The 22,121-nt window shown below is 46.4% G+C and overlaps 1 protein-coding gene across 6 annotated transcripts in view; it reads left to right on the top strand.

Annotated features, from left to right (window-relative positions):
* Positions 1-22,121, top strand: part of SPPL2B (signal peptide peptidase like 2B) — a 155,034-nt gene that overhangs the window by 69,162 nt on the left and 63,751 nt on the right. For all 6 annotated transcript variants that reach the window (XR_012656683.1, XR_012656682.1, XR_004373186.2 and 3 more), the window contains one exon: positions 19,520-19,702. Coding sequence is in view for 3 of the 6 variants with exons in the window: in XM_075070370.1 (XP_074926471.1) it covers positions 19,520-19,702 (183 nt within the window). In the remaining 3 variants the exon portion in view is untranslated. The remainder of the gene's footprint in view (positions 1-19,519; positions 19,703-22,121) is intronic.

Genomic DNA, 22,121 nt, shown 5'->3' with positions numbered 1-22,121 from the left:
TCCCCTTGCGTTCACAAGTCCTGCTGGAAACTCCACAGGGAACAGAGCGCGCCTCAGGTACAATGATCGCTCCAGCGTGGCCAGCCAGCACTGGTACACCAGTTGCTGCTTGTCGAATACCACCCCATACCCTGGCACTCACACTCAGAACCTCCATATAGTCCAGGACTCACTGCAGGCTTTCCACCCGGATCTGCAGCTCTTCACCTCACCGGCGTGGCTGCTGCGTGGGCTAAACCACGTTCAGAGTTAACGTTGCTCGTGACTACGTACGACAAGTTTCCTGGTATCAGAAGCCTCCACCTGGTCAACGTACCTGGCCAAGTGGAACATTTTTCCTGCTGGTGCGAATGCATAATCTTAACTCCCACGAGGTCTCGACTCCCCTCTATTGGACTACCATCTGGTCTCTCAAACAGCAGGCCTAAGCAGTATCATCACTGAGAGGTACACTGGCAGCTATCTTAACCTTCCACCGAGGCGAAGGGGTCATTTCCGTGTTCTCACAACCTATGGTTTTCGAGGTTCCTCAAGGCTTGGAGCACTTATAACCTCAAGTACGTCCGCCTACCAACCTGGGACCTCAACCTGGTTTAACCAGACTTATGTCTTCCCCCATTCGACGTTAGCAACCGTGCTCACTGCTATCATCCTGTCTTGGAAGACAGCTTTCCTCATAGCACATTACATCGCCAGACTAGTCCTCCGAGCTGTAGGGCTCTTACGAGTGATCCGCCGACACTGTGTTCCACAAGGACAAGGTGCGTTGCGACACGCCGGCTTCCTCCCTAAGGTGGTTTCGGCCTTTCATGTAATCAGGACATATTTCTCCGATCATTCTTCCCGAAAGCAATTACACCACGACTGGACAATCAAGTTGCACTCCTTGGATGTCCGTAGAGCGTCCAGCTATTTTATATTGAGCGGACAAAACCGTTCTAAAACGCCCCATACCTTTGTCGCGGTAGAGCAGACCGAATGAAAGGCCTACCTGTCTCTCAGAGGATCTCATCTTGGGTGACGGCGTGCCATCCGCACTTAGTTTATATTGGCTCTATTTCCCAAGCCAATCACCGTGAGTCTACCAGGGCTCAGGCTCACGTGCTGCCTTCCTGCCGGCTGGTGTACCTATCCAGGAAATATGTCGCGCAGCTACCTGTCCTCAGTCCAACACCTTTGCTTCGGCATTATGCTCTGGTTACAGTCAGAGCATGAATGCAGCCTTCTGCTCATTCAGTTTGCATTCTGCCAATCTCACGCCAACCCCCACGCCTAGTGTAAGGCGTGGAATCACCTAACTGGAAGGATATGAGCAAGCACTCGAAGAAAAGACAGTTACTCACCAACTGTAACTGTTGTATCTTCGAGATTAGTGTTTGCTCATATCCATCCAAACACCATTCTTCCCGTCTGTTCGGAGAACCGCTAAGAAAGAACTGAGGGCGGTTGGGTCGGCAAGGGGTATATATATCCGGCGTCATGGCGGCGCCACTCGGGGGCGTCCAGCTGGACCCACCGAGTTGTAGGGTAAAAATTTCCGACAGACGTGCACGCGGCACGCGCCACACCTAACTGAATGGATATGAGCAACACAGCTCGAAGAAACAACAGTTACAAAGGTGAGTACTGGTCTTTTTTTTTTTTAAAGGGGATGGGAATAGGACAACCCATGGATTATAGGACCCAGTCAGCTTCACCACGTTGGTGCTGAAGATATGGAGCCAAATAATATAACAATTTGTGAGCATCTAGAAGAAAATAAGGTATACATTAACAAAACATGGATTTGTCAAGAACAAATCATGTCAAATCAAGGTAATATCCTTCTTTGACATCTTCTGGTTGGGGATAAAAGCAATAGATATCATTGTATCCAAACTTTGGTAAGACTTTGTATCGTCTCACTGCCTTTTCCATAAACTAGAGAAGTATAGCCTACCATGAACCTACTATAAGGTGGGATGCACAACTGGCTGAAAACCATATCAGAGAGTATTATCAATGGTCACAATAGAGCTGGAGGGCATATTCGAGTGAGGTCCACAGGGATCTGCTGGGTCAGATCTGATTCAATAAATCTTCTAAATTGGTAATGGCAGAGAGAAAATAGTACAATGTGAAAGGTACATCAATAGGCCCAGGAAGCCTTCCTCCCTGCCCCAGACTGCCGGGCTTCACAGCCTTGACAGTTGGAACCATGGAGGCAGCTGGCCTGCCCCTCTCTTGCAGCGTGTGGCGGCAGAGAGCTACTAAAAGGGATCTAGAACAGACAAACCAGGAGATGCCGATAAGGGCCTTCAGGCTTAGTCCCTCCCATTACGCAGCATATGCCCTCCTGCCCAGCTTTCAATGGCCAGGATTTCTCCCTGCAGCAAAGTCAGACCAGCTTTTTTCCCAGTGCAGCAGAGGGAACCAAAAATCGATTTGGAACCTCCAGATTGAGAGCCTGGTGCCTTTGGGGCGAGTGCGTCTTGTCCAGGCTCATCCGAATCCGAGCCGTAGTTGAGCTTACTATTCCATCCACGCCGGAGACGTTCTCAGCGGTGAGGGATCTGATTGCCATGACAGAGTCGACGCTACCTCAACCCCCGGCACCACCGATGCGGGTAATACCGTCTATCAGCAAGCCTGCCTTGATAAGACCATCCTCTGTCAGCACAGCAGAGCAGCACCGTTCACAATCACGGTCCCGCAGACGTTCTAGGTCCCGTCAGCGCTCCCACTCCTGACGCTGCTCGCAGTCCCAGTACCGTTCTCCTCCTCGGTACTGGTCGCTCTCGTGGCACCGGTTGGTATCCCATTCACTGGCCCACTATTCTTGGCACCGTTCCAGCTCCTGGCACCGCTCCTGCCACCGTGACTCCCATAGCCGCTCCTGACATCGAGCCTCGAGATCTCGGTCAACCTCCCGGCACTGCTCCGGTCGCAGGTCCCGAGCTCATTCCCGGTACTGGTATGCTTCCCGGTACCAGTCCCCAGTGTCGAGTAGGGCAAGGTCCGCTAGAGACAGAGGCTCTGCCCAGGGCTTTTCAGCACCTCCATGGCCATCCAGACACGCATCAATGTCGTCCCACGTGGACAGCTCTTATGCTCAGGACCGCGATTCTGATGTGCCCACCAGAGTCTTCCAAGAGACCCAGGACCAAGGACCCCATCAGTGGTCTTTCTGGACACCTTGGGTGTCCCACCAGGCCCAAGGCATACCAGTAGTTCCGTCCCGCTCTGTCTCATCAGAGCACCAAGTGCCAGAGGCGACGGTTAGCCGTCCCCCTCCGAATGCTGCAGAGGAAGCACCAGTTCACCCACTGGTCTCCCAGGTTCCTCTGGAGCAGGAGATCGCCCAAGAGCAACAGGCCACCCAGGACCTGCTCATCGCCGGCATCTCCTCTTCCTCTTCTCCAGATTAGGCGGTGGCAGGAACATCCTCCTCGGGCCCTCCTCCAGTTGACCCGAGCGCCCATCAGGACCTCCTAAGGAGGGTAGCACTCAATATGAACCTCCAGGTGGAGGAAGTCCCGGAGGTAGAGGACCCGGTAGTGGACATTCTATCGGCAGATGCTCCCACTAGAGTGGCCCTACCATTTATTCGGACCATCCAGGCCAATGCCGATACTATATGGCAGTCCTCAGCCTCTATCCCTCCTGTGGCCAAGGGAGTCGAGCATAAATATATGGTGCCCTCTAAAGGGTACGAGTACTTGTATGTCCATCCTCCTCCCTGCTCACTAGTCGTCCAGTCTGTTAATGAGAGGGAATGCCATGGCCAGCAGGCGCCAGCCCCAAAATCGAAGGAGGCCAGGCAAATGGACCTACTCGGCTGCAAGGTGTACTCAGCAGGGGCCCTACAGCTCCGGGTGGCAAATCAGCAAGCCTTGCTTAGCCGCTATAATTACCCACTGCCACCCAGGTGTTATAAGTTTACGGAGCTTCTCCCTCAAGACTCCCGCTAAGAGTTCGCTGCCCTCTTGGAGGAAGGGAAAAAGGTGGCCAGAACTTCCCTCCAGGCCTCGTTAGATGCAGCAGACTCAGCAGCCAGGACTCTGGCCTCGGGTGTTGCCATGAGGCACATCTCATGGCTTCAGGTTTCAAACCTCCCACTGGAGCTGCAGTATACCATTCAGGACTTTTACCATTTGATGTTAAAGGCCTCTTTCTCAGAAAAGACTTGACCTTAGGCTGCAAAGCTGCTGAAGGACACAGGGTCATAATGCGCTCCTCTCGGCATGCATACGCCGTGACCGCAATGCAGGCCTTTCCGTCCCCAGCCTCACGCCCATACTCTGTGGCCTAGACAAAGAAAGGACTTTGGCAGGCGGACGTGGCCAACGTGGTACGCAGACAACTCATCAGGAGACCCAAGGGGCCAAAATTCAAGGTCCCTCGAAACCACCACCGGGATCAAAGATGAACTTTTGAAGGTAGCGCCCGAGCCGGCGGCGTACCAGTTTACAGGCCGGATCCCTTCTCCCAGCCGCTCTCCTCTTCCTCCCAGCGTGGTCTCAGTTAACTTCAGATCGCTGGGTCTACGCACGGGTGGAGTAATGGGTACACCCTCCAATTTATTTCACCCCGCCACCTCCCACCCTCCAATCCTGTCCCTCTTCAGGGACCCCTCTCACGAGCAATTCCTCTTACAAGAGGTGCAGACGCTCCTCACCATAGGAGCTATAGAGGAGGTACCGATGGATAAAAGGGGCAAGGGGTTTTACTCTCCTTATTTCCTAATCCCCAAGTCAAAGGGAGGTCTCGGACCTATCCTAGACCTGTGAGGACTCAACTAGTTTATGATAAAGTTAAAGTTCCGCATGGTATCCCTGGGGACCATTATCCCGTCCTTGGATCCTGGAGACTGGTATGCCGCCCTCGATATGAAGGACGCGTACTTTCACATCGTCATCTTTCCTCTGCACAAGAGATACCTCCGCTTTGTAGCCAATCGTCAGCACTTCCAGTTTACGGTCCTGCCGTTTGGCCTTTCTACAGCTCCAAGGGTATTTACAAAGTGTATGGCCGATGTCAGATACACGCTTTTCCGTATCTGGACGATTGGCTCATCCGAGGGGCCTCAGAGACACAAGTCACTCGCATGTGGGCATCGTCAAGGACCTCTTAACACTAATCAATGTAGAAAAATCCACTCTGGGTCCCAAGCAGAGGTTAGACTTCATAGGAGTTATCCTGGACTCCAATCTAGCCAGAGCCTGCTTACCACAGCCGCGGTTTCAGGCAATGGCAACAATCATCCAAGGTCTACAGAATTTCCCGATGACCTCGGCTCGCACTTGGCTCGGTCTCCTGGGTCACATGGCTGCCTGCACCTTTGTAACCAAACACGTCAGGCTCCGCCTCCGTCCTCTCCAAGTTTGGCTCAACTCGGTATACTGCCTGGGCAGAGACCCAATAGACACGATAGTCATCATTCCCCTGAGCACCCTAGGCTCCCTAGAATGGTGGTTAACTCCCTCCCTGGTGTGTGCAGGGATGCCATTCCATCTGCCCCAACCCTCAATGTCCCTGACGACGGAAGCGTCATCTCTCGGCTGGCGTGTTCACCTCGGTCACCTTCGTACTCAAGGCCTTTGGTCTTCTCAGGAGCTAGCATTACACATAAATGTCCGAGAACTGAGAGCAGTCCGCCTTGTGTGCCAGGCGTTCCAGCAACAGTTGTGAGGCTGTTGTGTCTCAGTGTTTACAGACAACGCAACGGCCACGCACTACATAAACAAACAGGGAGGGACATGGTCCTCCCCCCTTTGTCAGGAGGCCATCCAACTCTGGGACTTTTGCATTGCCCACTCGATAGATCTGGTAGCGTCCTTTCTCCCAGCCATTCGGAACACCCTGGCGGATCGACTCAGCAGGTCTTTCCTGTCTCACGAGTGGTCGATCTGCCCGGATGTTATGCATTCTGTTTTCCAGACGTGGGGATTTCCCCACATAGATCTGTTCGCTTCCCGCGAGAACAGGAAATGCCAGATGTTCTGCTCCTTCCAAGGTCTCTCCCTGGGATCGATCTCGGACACTTTCCTGATGCCATGGAAGAGCCAGCTCCTTTATGCCTTCCCACCATTCCCGCTGGTTCACAAGGTCCTGCTGAAACTCCGTGCGAAATAGCATAATCTTATCCCACTAGGTCTCACCCTTATTTTGGACTACCTCTTGGTTCTCTAACAGCCCAAGGTCCTCTAGCCAGTATCATCACTGAGGTACACTTTGCAGCTATCTCTACCTATCACGAGGCGATGTCATTCCGTGTTCTCACACACCTATGGTTCGAGGTTCCTCAAGGGCTTGGAGCACTTATATACCCGCATTAGTATAAGCGCCCTAGCCAACGCTGGACCAGTCAACCTGTTGAACCAAGCTTAATGTCTTTCCCCTCATTCGAGCGCCGTTATGCAACGCTGCTCACTGCTATAAACCTGTCTTGGAAAGACAGCTTTCTCATACCATTAATAGTCAGAATATCTCCAGCTAGGGCTCTAAGTGGATCGCGCTACAAGACTTTGCTGTTCCAAAGGACAAGGTGCAGTTGCGACCACGGCCGGCTTTCGCTCCCTGAGGTGGTTTCGCCTTTCATGTTAATCAGGACATCCTTTCTCTCCGATCTTTTCCGCAGAAGCCACATTAACACGCCACAGCGGCAGCGAACAGTTGCAACCTAACCCCCTTGGATGTCCGCTAAGAGCGCTCGAATTTTATAATGAGGCGGGACAAAACTCTTTGTCGCCGGTTGCAGACCGTAATGAAAGGCCTACCTGTTTCCTCTCAGAGGATCTCATATTGGGTTGACGGCGTCGCATCCGCATGTTTATGATTTGGCTCATATTTTCCCTCAAGCCACATTCACTAGAGCCAGTATGTTTCTACCAGGGCTCAGGCTTCATCTTCCTGCCTTCCTGCCTTGTGATCCTATCCAGGAAATATGTCGCGCAGCTACCTGGTCCTCAGTCCACACCTTTGCTTCGCATTGGCTCTGGTTCACAGTCAGAGATGATGCAGCTTTGGTCATCAGTTTTCTGCATTCTGCCACATCTCATCCAACCCACCGCCTAGGTAAGCTTGGAAATCACCTAACTGGAATGGATATGAGCAAGCACTCGAAGAAAAGACAGTTACTCACCTTCTGTAACTGTTGTTCTTCGACGATATGTTGCTCATATCCATCCAAAACCCACCTTCTTCCCGGCCTGTGCGAGGTGCCGGCAAGAAAGAACTGAGGGGCGGTTGGGTCGGCAGGGGTATATATCTCGGGCCTCCGGCGTCATGGCGGCGCCACTCCAGGGGGCGTCCAGCTGACCCACCGAGTGTTGCTAGGGTAAAAATCTTCCGACGAACGTGCACGCGGCACGCGCACACCTAACTGGAATGGATATGAGCAACACATCTCGAAAAACAACAGTTACAAAGGTGAGTAATGGTCTTTTTTTTTTTTTAAAGGGGGATGGGAATAAGGACAACCCATGGAATTATAGACCAGTCAGCTTCACTTTGGTGCTTGGAAAGATAATGGAGCAAATAAATAATCAATTTGTGAGCATCTAGAAGAAAATAAGGTAATACAGTAACAATCAACATGGATTTGTCAAGAACAAATCATGTCAAATCAATGTAATATCCTTCTTTGACATCTTCTGGTTGGGGGAAAGCAATAGATATCATGTATCTCAACTTTGGTAAGACTTTTGATATCGTCTCACATGCCTTTTTCATAAACTAGAGAAGTATAGCCTACATGAACCTACTATAAGGTGGATGCACAACTGGCTGGAAAACCATACTCAGAGAGTAGTTATCAATGGCTCACAATAGAGCTGGAAGGGCATATCGAGTGAGGTCCACAGGGATCTGTCCTGGGTTCAGATCTATTCAATATCTTCATAAATTATTTGGGTAATGGCAGAGAGAAATAGTACATGTTGAAGTACATCAAAAGGCCCAGGAAGCCTTCCTCCCTGCCCCAGGCACCCGTGCTCTCAGCCTTGACAGTTGACCATGGAGCAGCTGGCCTGCCCCTCCTTTGCAGCTGCTGTGGCGGCAGAGAGCTACTAAAAGGGATCTAGAACAGACAAACCAAGGAGAGCCCGATAAGGGGCCTTCAGGCTTAGTCCCTCCCTCCATTACGCAGCATGCCCTCCTGCCCAGTCTTTCAATGGCTCAGGATTACTCCCTGGCAGCAAAGTCAGACCAGCTTTTTTTCCCAGTGCAGCAAGTGGACCAAAAATTCATTTGGAACCTCCAAGATTGGAGCCTGGTGCCTTTGGGGCGAGGTCAGTCTATGTCCAGGCTCATCCAGGAATCTCTCTTGAATAAAGAGTGGGAAACTAGAAAACCCTCTTCTGAACTCAGGCCAGCACAGCCCTCCAGCCCCGTCTTTTTCAAGGCAAGGAAGCTGTGAAGAGTAACCACAAGGTGTCGTCCTTCCCCTTTTCTCACCCTCCCTGTCAAGGAGACTCAGTCTGAAATTTGTCTTTCCCTATCAGAGTACGAGGAGAAGAAAAAGAAGGGTCTCGCTGATGTTCAGACCCCTTTGTGCAACAAAAAACACTAAGGGGAGGGAAGCCCCACTGATCCCCTTCTTCATATGAATAGTTTGACTCAGAAGATTCCTCTCAGGCAGGGGTTCTCAAACTGGGGGTTGGGACCCCTCAGGGGGTCGTGAGGTTATTCCAGAAGGGGTCGCGAGCTGTCAACCTCCACTCAAAACCCCGCTTTGCCTCCAGCATTTATAATTATGTTAAATATATAAAAAGTGTTTTTAATGTACAAGGGACAAGGGGGTCACATTCAGAGGCTTGCTATGTGCAAGGGGTCACCAGTACAAAAGTTTGAGAACCATGCTCTAAAAGGCTTGAAGCAAATCTGTTTTCCTCAGGGCACACAAGTGTGCAAAGAGCCTGGTTTCCCTGCTCCTGTTCAGAGTGCAGCATAGCAGATAATCAAAGCTACAGGTTCCACTGCCCACCCTCAGAGTAGGCAGCATGGCAAATTATTGCAAAAAAGACCAGGTCACAGAGATGTATTGGCTCTTCTAGGCCAGTGATTCTGAACCAGGGGTACTCAGAGGTCTTCCAGGGGGTATATCAACTCATCTATATATCTGGTTTTACAACAGACTACATGAAAAGCACTAGCAAAGTCAGTACAAACTAAAGTTTCATACAGACAATGACTTGTTTATGCTGCTCTATATACTATACATTGAAATGTAAGTATAATATTTATATTCCAATCAATATATTTTATAATTATATGGTAAAAGTAAGCAATTTTTCAATAATAGTGTTCTGTAACACTTGCTTAAAAAATCAGCCATAAAAATACAAAGAGTTTTAAGGGAAGTGTAACTTGGGCATATGCAAGACAAATCAGACTCCTGAAAGGGGTACAGTAGTCTGAAAAGGTTAAGAGCCACTGGTCTAGGGATGAATATATACATACCCCCACAAAGGGAATTTTCCCTTCTTAGAGGAGGCAGGCTAGCAGTTCAAATCATAGTTAGATTCAAAATAGATATTTTTAAAACACACCATGCAGACAAAAGTCCTTCAGGCAGAACTGTAACAAGTGTAAACTACACTTATGAGGTCAACAAATTCCCTCAATAAACTATAGCTATAGATCTCTTCCCATGCACCCTGGGAAGATATAATAGCGAAATAAGAATTTTTCTGCCACACCTAAAAGACTGGGAAAGTATTGCGTTGTCAGTCTCCAGCTGCTGCTGTGGGTCACCATGTCCTAATGTGCAGGTTATTGCTCCTAGCTTCTATTGGAGGTTGCCAAGCCTTGTTACTACTTCTATCTTCTCCCTCCTGCACATGGCTGGAGAGTGATGAGAAGGACAACACCCTAGAAGTGGAAGAACTGTCAGGCAGTAAGGGGCGTGTTGGCAGAATTTATTTCTACTTTGCCCTGCCCCTGGCTTCCATTTTATGAGGCCAGAAGGTTCCTCGGTGTGAAACAGTCTAAAACTTATCCTGGAATCACTAACAAAGAAAAATATCCATAGCGAGACTATCAAAATGGATCTCTAGCTGCATCCAGCTGTTATCAACAGAATAAAACAGGACCCCCAGTAGAGATCAGGACTCGTTCTGCGTTATCAACAGCAACCTCAGTAGCCTTTCTGAACAATGTACCAATAATAGACACATGTAAAGCTGCTACCTGGGCCAGTGAGCATACAATCACAAATCTTTATGCAGTCATTCAAAGCTCACAGTCAGATGCCATGCTAGGCAAAAGTGCTCTCTTCAGTTGTGCAAAAAACTCTGAAGCTCCTTCTGTCTACAGTGGGACACTGCTCTACAGTCACCTGAAGTGGAGCACCCACAAGGACATCATTCAAAGAAGAAAAGAAGATTACTCACCTTGTGCAATAATTGAGGTTCTTCAAAATGTCCCCCTGTGTGTGCTCCACTACCCTACCCTCCTCTCTACTTTGGGTTTGCAGTGAGTACTCCATGGTAGAGAAGGAACTGAGGGGGTCAGGTTGCACACATGTTATATGAGGCTCCAACGGCACTGCAAGACAGCTACTGTGCTTGTGTGGCCCAGATGGACATTGCTACTGAAAATCTCTGATCAACGGTGCCAGGATGCACCGACACCTGAAGTGGAGCACATACAGGGAGACCCATCTTGAAGAACCTCAGTCACTGCACCTCTCTCTTACTTCTCTACCTGCGCTTCATTGATAACATCTTCATCATCTGGACCCATGGGAAGGAGACTCTGGAATAATTCCACCACGATTTCAACAGTTTCCACCCCACCATCAGCTTTAGCCTGGACCAATCTACACGGGAGGTCCACTTCCTAGACACCATGGTGCAAATAAGTGATGGTCATATTAACACCACCCTATACCGAAAACCTACCGACTGCTATGCCTACCTTCATGCCTCCAGCTTCCATCCCGGGCACTTCACACGATCCATTGTCTACAGCCAAGCACTGAGGTACAACCGCATCTGCTCTAACCCCTCAGACTAGGACCAGCACCTGCAAAATTCCATACGCAAGCATTCTCAAAACATACAATACAAGAGGAAATAAGGAAACAGGTAACAGGCCAGAATGTTCCAGAAGCTCCTACTGCAAGAACAAACCCAGAAAGAAACCAACAGGACTCCACTGCCATCACATACAGTCCCACTAAAACCCCTCCAACGCATCTCAGGGATCTACAACCCATCCTGGACAATGATCGCACACTTTCACAGGCTTGGGTGGCAGCCAGTCCCTCGCCCACAGACAACCTGCCAACCGAACATATTTCTCACCAGTAACTGCACACCCGACCATAGTAACTCCAGCTCAGGAAGCAATCCATGCAAACAACACTCGATGCCACCAACTCTGCCACATATCTACACGGCGACACCACAAGACCTAACCAATCAGCCACACCATCACCAGTTCATTCACCTGCACGTCAACGAATGTAATATACGCCATCATATCCAGCAGCCCTGGCTAGGTACATGTCGGCCAAACTGACAGTCTTTATGAAAGAGGAATAAATGGACACAAATCAGATATTACGAATGGCAATGTAGGAGAATACTCAACCTTCCTGCCATACTATTAGCAAGACCTTAAGGTGGCATCTGCAGCAAAAAAACTTCAGGACCAAGACTCAAAGAAAACTGACTGGAGCTCATTATGCTGCAATTACGCCATCAGCTCAGGATTAAACAAAGACTGTGAATGGCTTGCCTAACTACAAACAGTTTTTCCTCCTTGTTTTCACACCTCACTGCGGAACAGGGCTCATGCTCCCCTGATGAACTAACTCGTTATCTCTAGCTGCTTTTTAGCAATATATACCTGCCCCTGGAAATTTCCACTACATGCATCTGATGAAGTGGGTATTCACCCACGAAAGCTCATGCTCCAAAACATCTGTTAGTCTATAAGGTTCCACAGGATTCTTTGCTGCTTGCACAAAGTGAATAACCTCTTTATTAAACACAGGGGCTAACTGTAGTCAGTGAATTAACTGATTATTTCGAGTCAGCCTGGAAACACTTTCAAATATGCCTAAGTGAAAATGACTGGAACTTAAGTTTCTAGTTGCCTAAATTGCTTGAAAATTAGTCTTCTAAATTACTTAGGCTAACCTTCAAACTTTTAAAACTAGTAGATCTCATCTCCTCCTTCCTCATTTTTATTCATAGTCTGGAATTCCTGCTTTTTCAATCTCAATCAATTTCTCAATTTTGAATGAATTAATCCAAATGAAGGAAATAGTCTTTCTGTGATTGTAGAAGAGACGACAACAGTCAAAAATAGTTTAGCACTTCAAAAAACTCTGGTCCCAAGTTCTTAGCTATTGACTTCCACCAGTTCATTGCTGTGACTTTCTTTAAAACATCATCAAGAAACATGAACTGCCATGAACACCTCCAACCCTGAAATTTATTATGACTGGCATGATTGATGTGTGATTATTAGGTACCCATATCATATAGCAGCATCTCCTTCTTCAGCAATTAGGCATCTACCCTGGTGCTTTAGGTTCAGAATATTGGGAAGAAAATGAGGTAGAACAAGTGCTTGATCCATCTGCCTGTTTACTTCCTGCAATTTAACATTGTTGATAGGTATTTCTTTCTTCAATAAAGTTATTTTCAGCATCCACAGTAGAATCACAATCTTTCAGCCATTTGTCCAAGCCTGTGGAATTAGATTTCAGTATATTCAGCATATCTTCTACATTTCTCTTTAGTCTAGTGTTGACTACTTTGGCTGTGGTAGTTCCATCTCTTTTGTCACAATTTTCTTCACAAATTATTATCAGAATAGGGCAGTTCTTAATAAATAGCTCAAAACAGTCAAACACTGAATGCCATCATTCATCTTGTGGGAGAATTCATTTGGATTCTCCTGCTTTCTTCAGTGAAGCTGAAGCAAAGTGGTAGTTATGGAAGTATTTTGCAATTTCAATGTTCTTCTTTATTCCTGGAGATGCATCTGTTAGCCAAAGCCTTGAGTACATGAAGTGAACAATACATCCAGATGTTATAAGTTTTAGATTCATTATCTTCTAGATTTCTTCTTAGCTTTGCTACATTTGCAGCATTTTCAGTGACAGTGCTTAGCTATACACCTGACACTTGAATTTTTGTTCAGTTTGCTATAGTTTTTATTGCTGTTTCTTTTAGGTGTTCTACTGTATGGGCATTTCCTGATGTATCAATTGTTTCTATAAGGTAGACAGCTTCGTCTTCTGTTGTCACACAAGCATATATTACTGGATCATTGTCTACATTACTCTACCCATCAAGACTTAGATTAATGAATTTCCTGTCAATGTTTTTTTTGCACAAAGTTCAATTTCTTTTTCATACATGGTATCCATCAACCTTCCAGCAATGTCTGCTCTTGTGGTTGGAGTGTATCCTGGTCAAAATGATTGAACCACGTCAATGAAATGTTTGTTCTGAACAAGACAAAAGGAAGAATTTGTTACATAGGTGACCCAAGCAATCTTTTCCTTTGTGGAGTTTTCCTGGAACTTGCTGGTCTGATTATGAACTCATTCATAGTTTTACTGGATGATGAAGAAAGTCAGGTTTTTTTGGTTCTGTTTTAATACAGGTAATTTTCTGTCTGACGTATTGTTAGTTGCAGCAGTAGTGGTGGTACCAGCAGATAACTCTGAAGTTGCAGACATTGCAGTTGATGGACGTTCATAACCCCTTATGTCTAAGTCAGACTCTGAGACAAAATCATGCTTGCTCAGAGTATTACTCAGTGAACTTTAAAAAATGAAATGGTAAATGAAAGATTCCTCCTACTGCAGCTGTTTATAGCATTGTTTAAATTATATAATTCTAAACCCAGTATTGTGGGGAAAGTTAATAAATCATACGGGTTTACATAGATTTAGATAATCCTTATCTCTTGGAGCTGGATGAAAAAAGTATTTTTAAATGTTAAAATTCATAAATGCCTAATGAAACTTTACTTTTAAACAAGAACTCTTCACTTAGTATGTTTGATTATATAGAGCAATAAAAAAATCATTTAAGAAGTTCAGCAGTAATAGTAAAAATATATTTGATAAATACTCCCATAACAAATCAACATATTTTGAACACAGACATTTTTGAAATTCACTAGTAATCCACCCACAACACAAATTTATGACAATAATCTGTCATTTACAAGCATAGTAAAACCAGATAGGCAGTCCATAAAAATGGTTCAAAATTAAGTTTACTAACCAGCTCATCCCAGATTGTTCAGACATGTCTACATCATCATCTTCAAAGTCACTGTCTTCTGAGGAGCATTTTTTATAATGCTGTTTCATTCCGACAACCAGGCCTTGCATCTTTTTGTTGCCCTGTTTATGTCTGGCGCGTGATCCTCTTTTACCTAAAGGAACAGAATTTCTTGAAAATATTCCCAAATAGGGGTCTCTTACAATCTGCAGCCATGATACTATTTTCCCCCCAGTTCCCAGCTGTTAAAAATCAACATTAGAGACTGTAGTCTGAAGAATTTAGTCCCTTCTGCCCACAGTCTCCTGCATTCACACCAGTGTTGATCCTTTTTGGTTGCACACTCTGCTCCTTTTCCCTTGTTACATAACCCTCCACCCCAGCCCTACCCCCAAAAAAACAAGAGAACTAACAACAATCGAAGAGTTCTGCTTGAGTAACCCACATGCCTTTTGCACTGCAGTATTTTATTTGTTTAGCAACAGAAGGAGGCAATTGCAAAATGAATGGATTTTTGTTTTTATCTGTGTACACATGCAAGGAGACAGAGCAAAGCTGTTTACATGAAATGCCCGTAATAATCCAGAAGGGCTGGTAATCACTGAGCAGATCAGTGTGTTTTTTTTCATTAGATGGAGAAGTGTCATGGTGGGTGAAGTCTCAAATATTCATAATTTGATAACTGAGACAGACCTCAGGGAGGAATGTGAGACCACCTAGAAAGGCTCAGTACATGATCTTAATGAGATATACAATTGGGGTTGCCAGGCATCCGATTTTTGACCCTGGCGGCTCTGGTCAGCACCGCTGATTGTTCCGTCTGGTCAATGGCGTAGTAGGGCTAAAGTAGGCTCTGCTATGGCCCCAAGGTGCAGGGGCAATCAGAGAAGCAGCATATGCTGCCCCCGCTTCTAGCACTGGCTCCACAACTCCCATTGGCTGGGAACTGTGACCAATGGGAGCTGTGGGGGCGGCACCTGCAGGCCCGGGCAGTGCACACTGTTCAGAGCCGCCCAGCCACAACTCCACCTAGGGGCTGGACATGCCGGCTGCTTCCCAGGAGCGGCGTGGAGCCAGGGCAGGCAGGGAAGCCTGCCTTAGCCACACTGTGTTGCCGACCGGGAGCTGCCTGAGGTAAGCATCGCCTGGCTGGAGCCTGCACCCCCTTCCACACTCCAGTCCCCTGCCTGAGCCTGCTCCCGCATTCCAAACATTTTCCCCAGCCCAGAGCCCCTTCCTGCACCCCAGGGCCCTTATCCCCAGCCCCACCCAAAAGCCTGCATCCCCAGCTGGAGCTCTCACCCCTTCCTATACCTCAATGCCCTGCCCCAGCCTGGAGCCCCCTCCCACACCCTGATCCCCTCATTTCTGGCCACTTCCCGGAGCCCGCACCCCCAGCCCAGTGAAAGTGAGTGAGGGTCGGGGAGAGTGAGCAACTGAGGTAGCGGAGCAGGAGTGAGTGGACGGTGGGGCAGAGGTGAGGTCTCAGGGCAGGGATGGGGCAAGGGTGTTCGGTTTTGTGCAATTAGAAAGTTGGCAACCCTATATATTGTGTATAGTGTATCTCCTGGAGCCAGAGGCTGGGTCCCAATGATTGTGATGACTTTGCCTGTTTCTTTCACCAGTAGCAGAGCCCTTGGGTCTCCCACAGGATCAGGCTCTTACTACGTGACCTATTGTGCCATATTTATAAAGCTTGACCTCAAAAGTTAGATCCCCCCCCCCCCCGATTCTTTCTTTGCACAGAAAAGCAGCTTTTAATTCAAAGTTTTTGATCAAGGCTCATGGAGTCAAATACAGTAAAAATCTTAAATGACTCAAACTATACCATAGAATCTCTATGGATAGAAATTCCATGCTTGAATAATAAGAATATAGCAGCAGGAATATACTACCTACCAACTGACCAAGAGGGTGATAGTGACTATGAAATGCTCAGGGAGGTTAGAGAGGCTGCAAAAACAAAAAACCCAATCATAATAGGAAATTTCAAGTATCCCCACATTGACTGGGTACACATCACCTCAGGACATGATGCAGAAATAAAAATTGTAGACACCATTAATGACTGCTTCTAGGAGCAGCTAGGCTTGGAACCCACAAGGGGAGAAGCAGTTCTTGGTTCAATCCGAAGTGGGAGCACAGGATCTGGTCCAAGAGGTGAGTATAGCTGAACTGCTCAGTATTAACAGCCATAATGTAATTAAATTTAACATCCTTGCAGGGGGGGAAATACCAAAGAAACCCATCACAGTGGCATTTAACTTCAAGAAAGGGGAACTACACAAAACTGAGAAAACTAGTTAAATTGAAATTAAAAGGAACAGTCACAAAAGTGAAATGCCTGTAAGCTGCGTGAAAACTATTTAAAAATGCCATAATAGAGGCTCAAACTAAATGTATATCCCAAATAATAATTTAATTTAAAAAAAAGGACCAAAAAAAATGCCACCACAGCTAAAAAGAGTAAAATCAGTGTTTAGAGGCAAAAAAGAAATCCCTTAAAGAGAGGGAGTCAGATCTTTTTGAGAAAAATAGAAAGGAGCATAAACTCTGGCAAGTCAAATGTAAAATTATAGTCAGGCTGGCCCAAAAAGAATATGAAGAGCAACTAGCAAAAGACAAAAATTAACAGCAAAATCATTTTTAGTACATCAGAAGCAGGAAGTCTGCCAAACAATCAGTGAGGCCACTGGATGGTCAAGCTGCTAAAGGAGCACTATAGGAAAACAAGGCTGTTGCAGAGAAGCTAGATGAATTATTGGCATCAGTCTTCACTGAAGAAGAGGATGTGAAGGAGATTGCCACATCTGAGTCACTATTTTTAGGTAACAGATCTGAGGAACTGTCCCAGATTGAGGTGTCAGTAGAGGAGATACTGGAACAAATTGGTAACAGTAATAAGTCATCAGGATCAGATGGTATCACTCAAGCATTCTGAAGGAAAGTAGATATGAAATTGCTGAACTACTAAGTCTGGTATGTAAACTACCAGTTAAATCCCATGAATGGCAAATAGATAAAGTAATGCTTTAAACAATTTTTTAAATTTTTAACAAGGCTCCAGAGGCAATGTTAGCAATTCCAGGCCTAACTTGTGTACAAGGCACATTGGTTGAAACTATAGTCAAGAACAGGATTGTCAGACAAATAGGTAAACACAATATATTGGGGAAGAGTCAAACACAGCTTTTCTAAAGGGAAATCATTCCTCACCAATCTACTAGAATTATTTAGGGGGAGTCAACAAACATGGACAAGGATGATCCAGTGGATCTTTGATAAGGTCCCACACCAAAGGCTCTTAAGCCAAGTAAATAATCCTGGGATAAGAGGGAAGATCCTCTCCTGGATCAGTAACTGGTTAAAAGACAGGAAACAAAGGGTAGGAATAAATGGTTAGTTTTCACAATGGAGAGAGTAAATAGCGGGATCCCTGAAAGATCTGTACTAGGACCTGTGCTGTTCAACATACAGTAGACACTCATTAGTAGCAACATATTGGTGCCTTTTTGCTATGTTGCTCCTAAGCAGCTGTTGCTGTTATGGAGAGCGTCATTTGACCAAAGGCGTATGAAGAATTAAGTGTGTTTTGGAAGGGATAGGACAGCCATGTTGTTGGGTGGGGGGGGGAGGGGCGAACAGGTCAGTTGGAGGGGGACCCCAAGTTTGGTGGAATAGGAGAGGGGAGCCCTGGGTTTGGCAAGGGAGCCCCTAGTCAGCAAAATGGCTGAGCGAGCCGGCTGCCAGGGACAGGCTGAGATGCTCCCGCTGGCAGTTTCGTACTCCACTCTGTCAAGGGATGGATGGGGAGGGCACTGCATGCAGCCTGCAATGGAGGGGATGGGTGGCTCATAGCACGGACAGCAGAGACAGGAGGGGGGAAGGGGACAGGTCAGTGCCCTGGGGAGGAGAGTCCCCCGATTCCCCACTGCAAAATAGCACAACCAGCAACCAGGATGGAGGGGACAGCTCAGTGAATGAGAAGAGGGAAGACTCCCCGACACGCCCCACTGCAAAATTGCCCTGTTCTGTTCATTCTCTCTATCAGAAGACAGGATACTGGGCTATATGAGCCATTGGTCTGACCCAGTACTGCCATTCTAATGTTATAATTCAGCATATTCAATTTTTATTTAAATGTTTTAAGACTATAATTAAAGTTTAGGCCTTAAAATATTTTGTATTAAATTCAGATTTCACTTTAAACAGGTACATTTTGTAAAGGAAAAACATAATTTAAATAACAAAATAAAAAACCCTATTTTAAATAACAATCCAATTTAAATTAAAAAAAGATCTTTTTTTTTTTTTTAAATCATTAGTTTTTATATACCCTGAATTACAGGGAAAGTCTTGCTCAGGCCTTGAATCTCTGGAATGGACCTTCAGTACAGATGCAATCATTGGATAATTTAGCTTCTTAGCTCTCAAAAGTTTCTCTGAGAATGTGCAGACTGAGATTTTTCGAAAGTTTACAACTTGTCCAAGTTTGGGCAAATTTGCATGAGAATGGCAAACAGCACAATGCTGACACCAGGCCGACCCCCTCCCCCTTGCAAAATGTCAGTTCCCTGCATCAAGCATGACATTGCTAAGGTTTCTCAATAAAACAATTGTATGATTTTTTTTTTTTTTTTTTTTTTTTAACATTGGCAAAACTTTTCTCCCCAGTCTTGTTCTTGGAAACAGCTGGACTATTTTAACTGTAAATTTCCAAAAAAAATTCAGCCTGGGGCAGATGCTCACTTTGGAAAAATTCAGACCAAATTGTTAAAGATTGGCAAAGCTATAAGCAACTGAAAATAGGGTCTTGTAATATTAAGTGTTGGGCAATGTTAACTATAGGTGGTGCTCATAGTACTGTCTATAATACAAGATAAGATGAGCAGCATGTCAGAGTTTATGCTACTGTGAAAGCTCTATGACTTTCGTTTCCTGAACTGAATGTTCAAAGTAACCTTGACATCATTTTAATACAGATGCTCCCTGACTTTTTAGTTTAGGGAACTTTTTCTCTAAGTGCAGATTTGTGTAAGTTGGGTTTGCGTAACCCAAGGAGGGTGTGTGTGTCTGTATAAGTGTTGTGTTTTACTGCAACTTAAATTCAGATATTTGTTCCTGTTCCTTAAATCCTGGAGTTGTGGGGGGGATTGTTTTGTTTTGTACATGGCAATTCTTGCTTGATATAAAGAAATTGAGTGATATTTTTCCTATAGTTTCTGCTCTTGGTTTTTCAACTAGTAATTCTTATTTTTCAGCTAATGTTTCTTCCTCTCCAGTCTCTCTTGCAGCTTCAGGATCAAACAGCATCTGTCTTGTGTTCTCCTTCTGATGTACCAGATGGGGGATTTCATAACAGAATCCCTATGGTGATGCGGGGGAACTGCACCTTCTATGAGAAAGTCAGGCTTGCTCAGATCAATGGAGCCCGGGGGTTGCTGATCGTCAGTAGAGAGAAACTGGTGAGTCTATTCCTAATTATTGTCTGCAGTACCGATGTATCTCTGATTGTTAGTTTTGGTTATAAAACTTTATTTTTCTTCTAGACTTCATTCTTGATAAGCTGCATTGTCTCAGTGCCTCCCAGAGTTGCTATTTTTAGCTTATTTACTTTTGGGTTTTCTGACCTGGCAAGTTTCTTCCTAGAATTAATATCTCTCTGTGCACATGTGATGACTCAGCCTGCAATATTTTGGACCTGTACGAGGGGCTGTGAAGCTACATATAAAGTTACTCATATTCTTAGCCAACAGAAAACTATACGTTCATTCCTGATACACTGCCTGAATAATTGCTATTTTGTGAGTAATTTCGTTAAATTTTTCTATTGTGGCATTTAATATTTATTAATTAAGCCAGAGGTTTTACTCACACAAGTAGCAATGGTTCCCAATGGGACCTGTGTATATATAATGCCCCTGCATGAAGTCCTGTCTATCATTAATCACTTGGCTAAAACAATGAAACCAGCTCCTTGGACCTCAACAAAATATTAGTTCTGTGTTGTGACTTAGCCCTCAAAAGATTAATTCAATGAAATGTACAGCAGTGTGGCTTCTATTTAATTAAATCTGAGTGTCAGCACTGGAAATACGTGTCTCTCTTAGAATTGTGTGCCAGACGTGGAGCAGATGTTGCATGAAGATTGGTTCTTCTTCGAGTGCTTGCTCATGTCAATTCCAGTTAGGGGTGTGAGCGCCACATGCAGTCACCAGACGGTTTTTTCCCCTAGCAGTACCCATCGGGTTAGCTATGGAGCCCCCTGGAGTTGCTCATTCATAGCTTCACATATAGGGCGCTTCTGACCCACCACCTCTCCAATTCCTTCTTACTGCCAGTGACAGTCGTTGGAGCATTTCTTCTGTCGTCCAAACATGCAATCCTCTAGCTTGCTTGTTGTACATATATTTCTGTAAATAGTTAAAAATTGTTTTTCAATATTAGTTTAGACTAGCTGAACTCTTGTTACTAGGGTTTTCCCCCCATTTTCCTTCCCTCTCTCTGGGCCAGGGTATGCCTCGGTCCCAGGGCTTTAAATCATGTGGAGCCTGCCAGAAGCCAGTGCCAAAGGGCAACCTACACACGGCTTGTCCGAAGTGCCTGGGAGAGTCCCATCAAACAGACAGGTGCAAAATTTGTAGGAATTTCTACCCCGGGACCAAGACGGAAAGTGATCACAGGCTGAAGCTGCTGCTGATGGAAGCAGCTCTGCGGCCACAGCCAGAATCAAGCCCCATGGACATGGCACTGGGCTTGTTGGCATCAGTGTGCAGCGCACCAACTCCAATCCAGTACGCGGCACTAAGGAAGGACGCTGGGGTCAGACACCTTCGGCACTGGCACTCCACGACACTGAAGACTGCTTCCCAGGTGGAATCGTGTCACTGCTCTCAGTCACCTGTGCCACAAAAGAAGATGGATGGGCCATTCCTCCTCTCGAGCATCAGAGCATGAGCCACCTAAAGGAGTGCGACCTGTGCCAGGCCACTCCTCCCCACATGCACAGCAGCTGGCACAGTCGATTCCAGGCCCACAGTGGGGCCCGTCAAGTCTGGTGCCACTTGAGGAGGGCCCAGTGGACGACGTAGACCTTCCCTCCATTCTGGAGACTTTCGAGGCAGACAGGGATCTCGTAGCCTTGACAGGTCTGCACTCTCCTGACCAATGTGAGAGGGCACCAGTCCCAAAGTCTCCCGCATTGGTGCAGTCCAGGGGGAAACCAGCAATGACGCGGCACTGCTCTCCATCTCCACAGCACGGTGCCATCTTGGTCACCACGTTTGAACTCGTCAGAGTACAATTCTGAGGCAGACTCCTATGTGTCCTGAAGGAGCCGTCACAGAGTTGGCAAAACTCTGACTGTGAATATGGCACAGATCTTCCCTCTGGTGCCGTGGCCAGTGCAATGGCAGGTGCCAGCGCAAATGCTGGTGGTGTGGCCTTTTTGGACCTCATGGCATACCATCAGTCGCAGGAGTCTATCTCCAGGCACTTCTTGGTTGCATCTGAGGGACGATCAAGCTGCTAAAGGAGCACTACAGGAAGACAAGGCTGTTGCAGAGAAGCTAAATGAATTATTGGCATCAGTCTTCACAAAGACTCAAAAGTCAACATTCACCCCTACTCAGAGACTAGAGTTTACAGGGGCAGTGCTAGACTAAAGACAATGCTAGACTAAAGACAGGCCAGAGTGTCCCTACCTCAGTCCCGCTTCCAGGCCATTCATGATATCATACAGGATATCAGAGGATTCCCTATAACCACAGCAATGAGTTGCTTGAAACTCCTGGGACTCATGACAGCTTGTACATATGTGAAAGCAGCAGAGAATCCTGTGGCACCTTATAGACTAACAGACGTTTTGGAGCGTGAGCTTTCGTG

The sequence above is a fragment of the Chelonoidis abingdonii genome, chromosome 11, assembly GCF_003597395.2.
Source record: "Chelonoidis abingdonii isolate Lonesome George chromosome 11, CheloAbing_2.0, whole genome shotgun sequence".
Taxonomy (NCBI): domain Eukaryota; kingdom Metazoa; phylum Chordata; order Testudines; family Testudinidae; genus Chelonoidis; species Chelonoidis abingdonii.
This window is presented reverse-complemented; position numbering and strand designations above follow the sequence as displayed.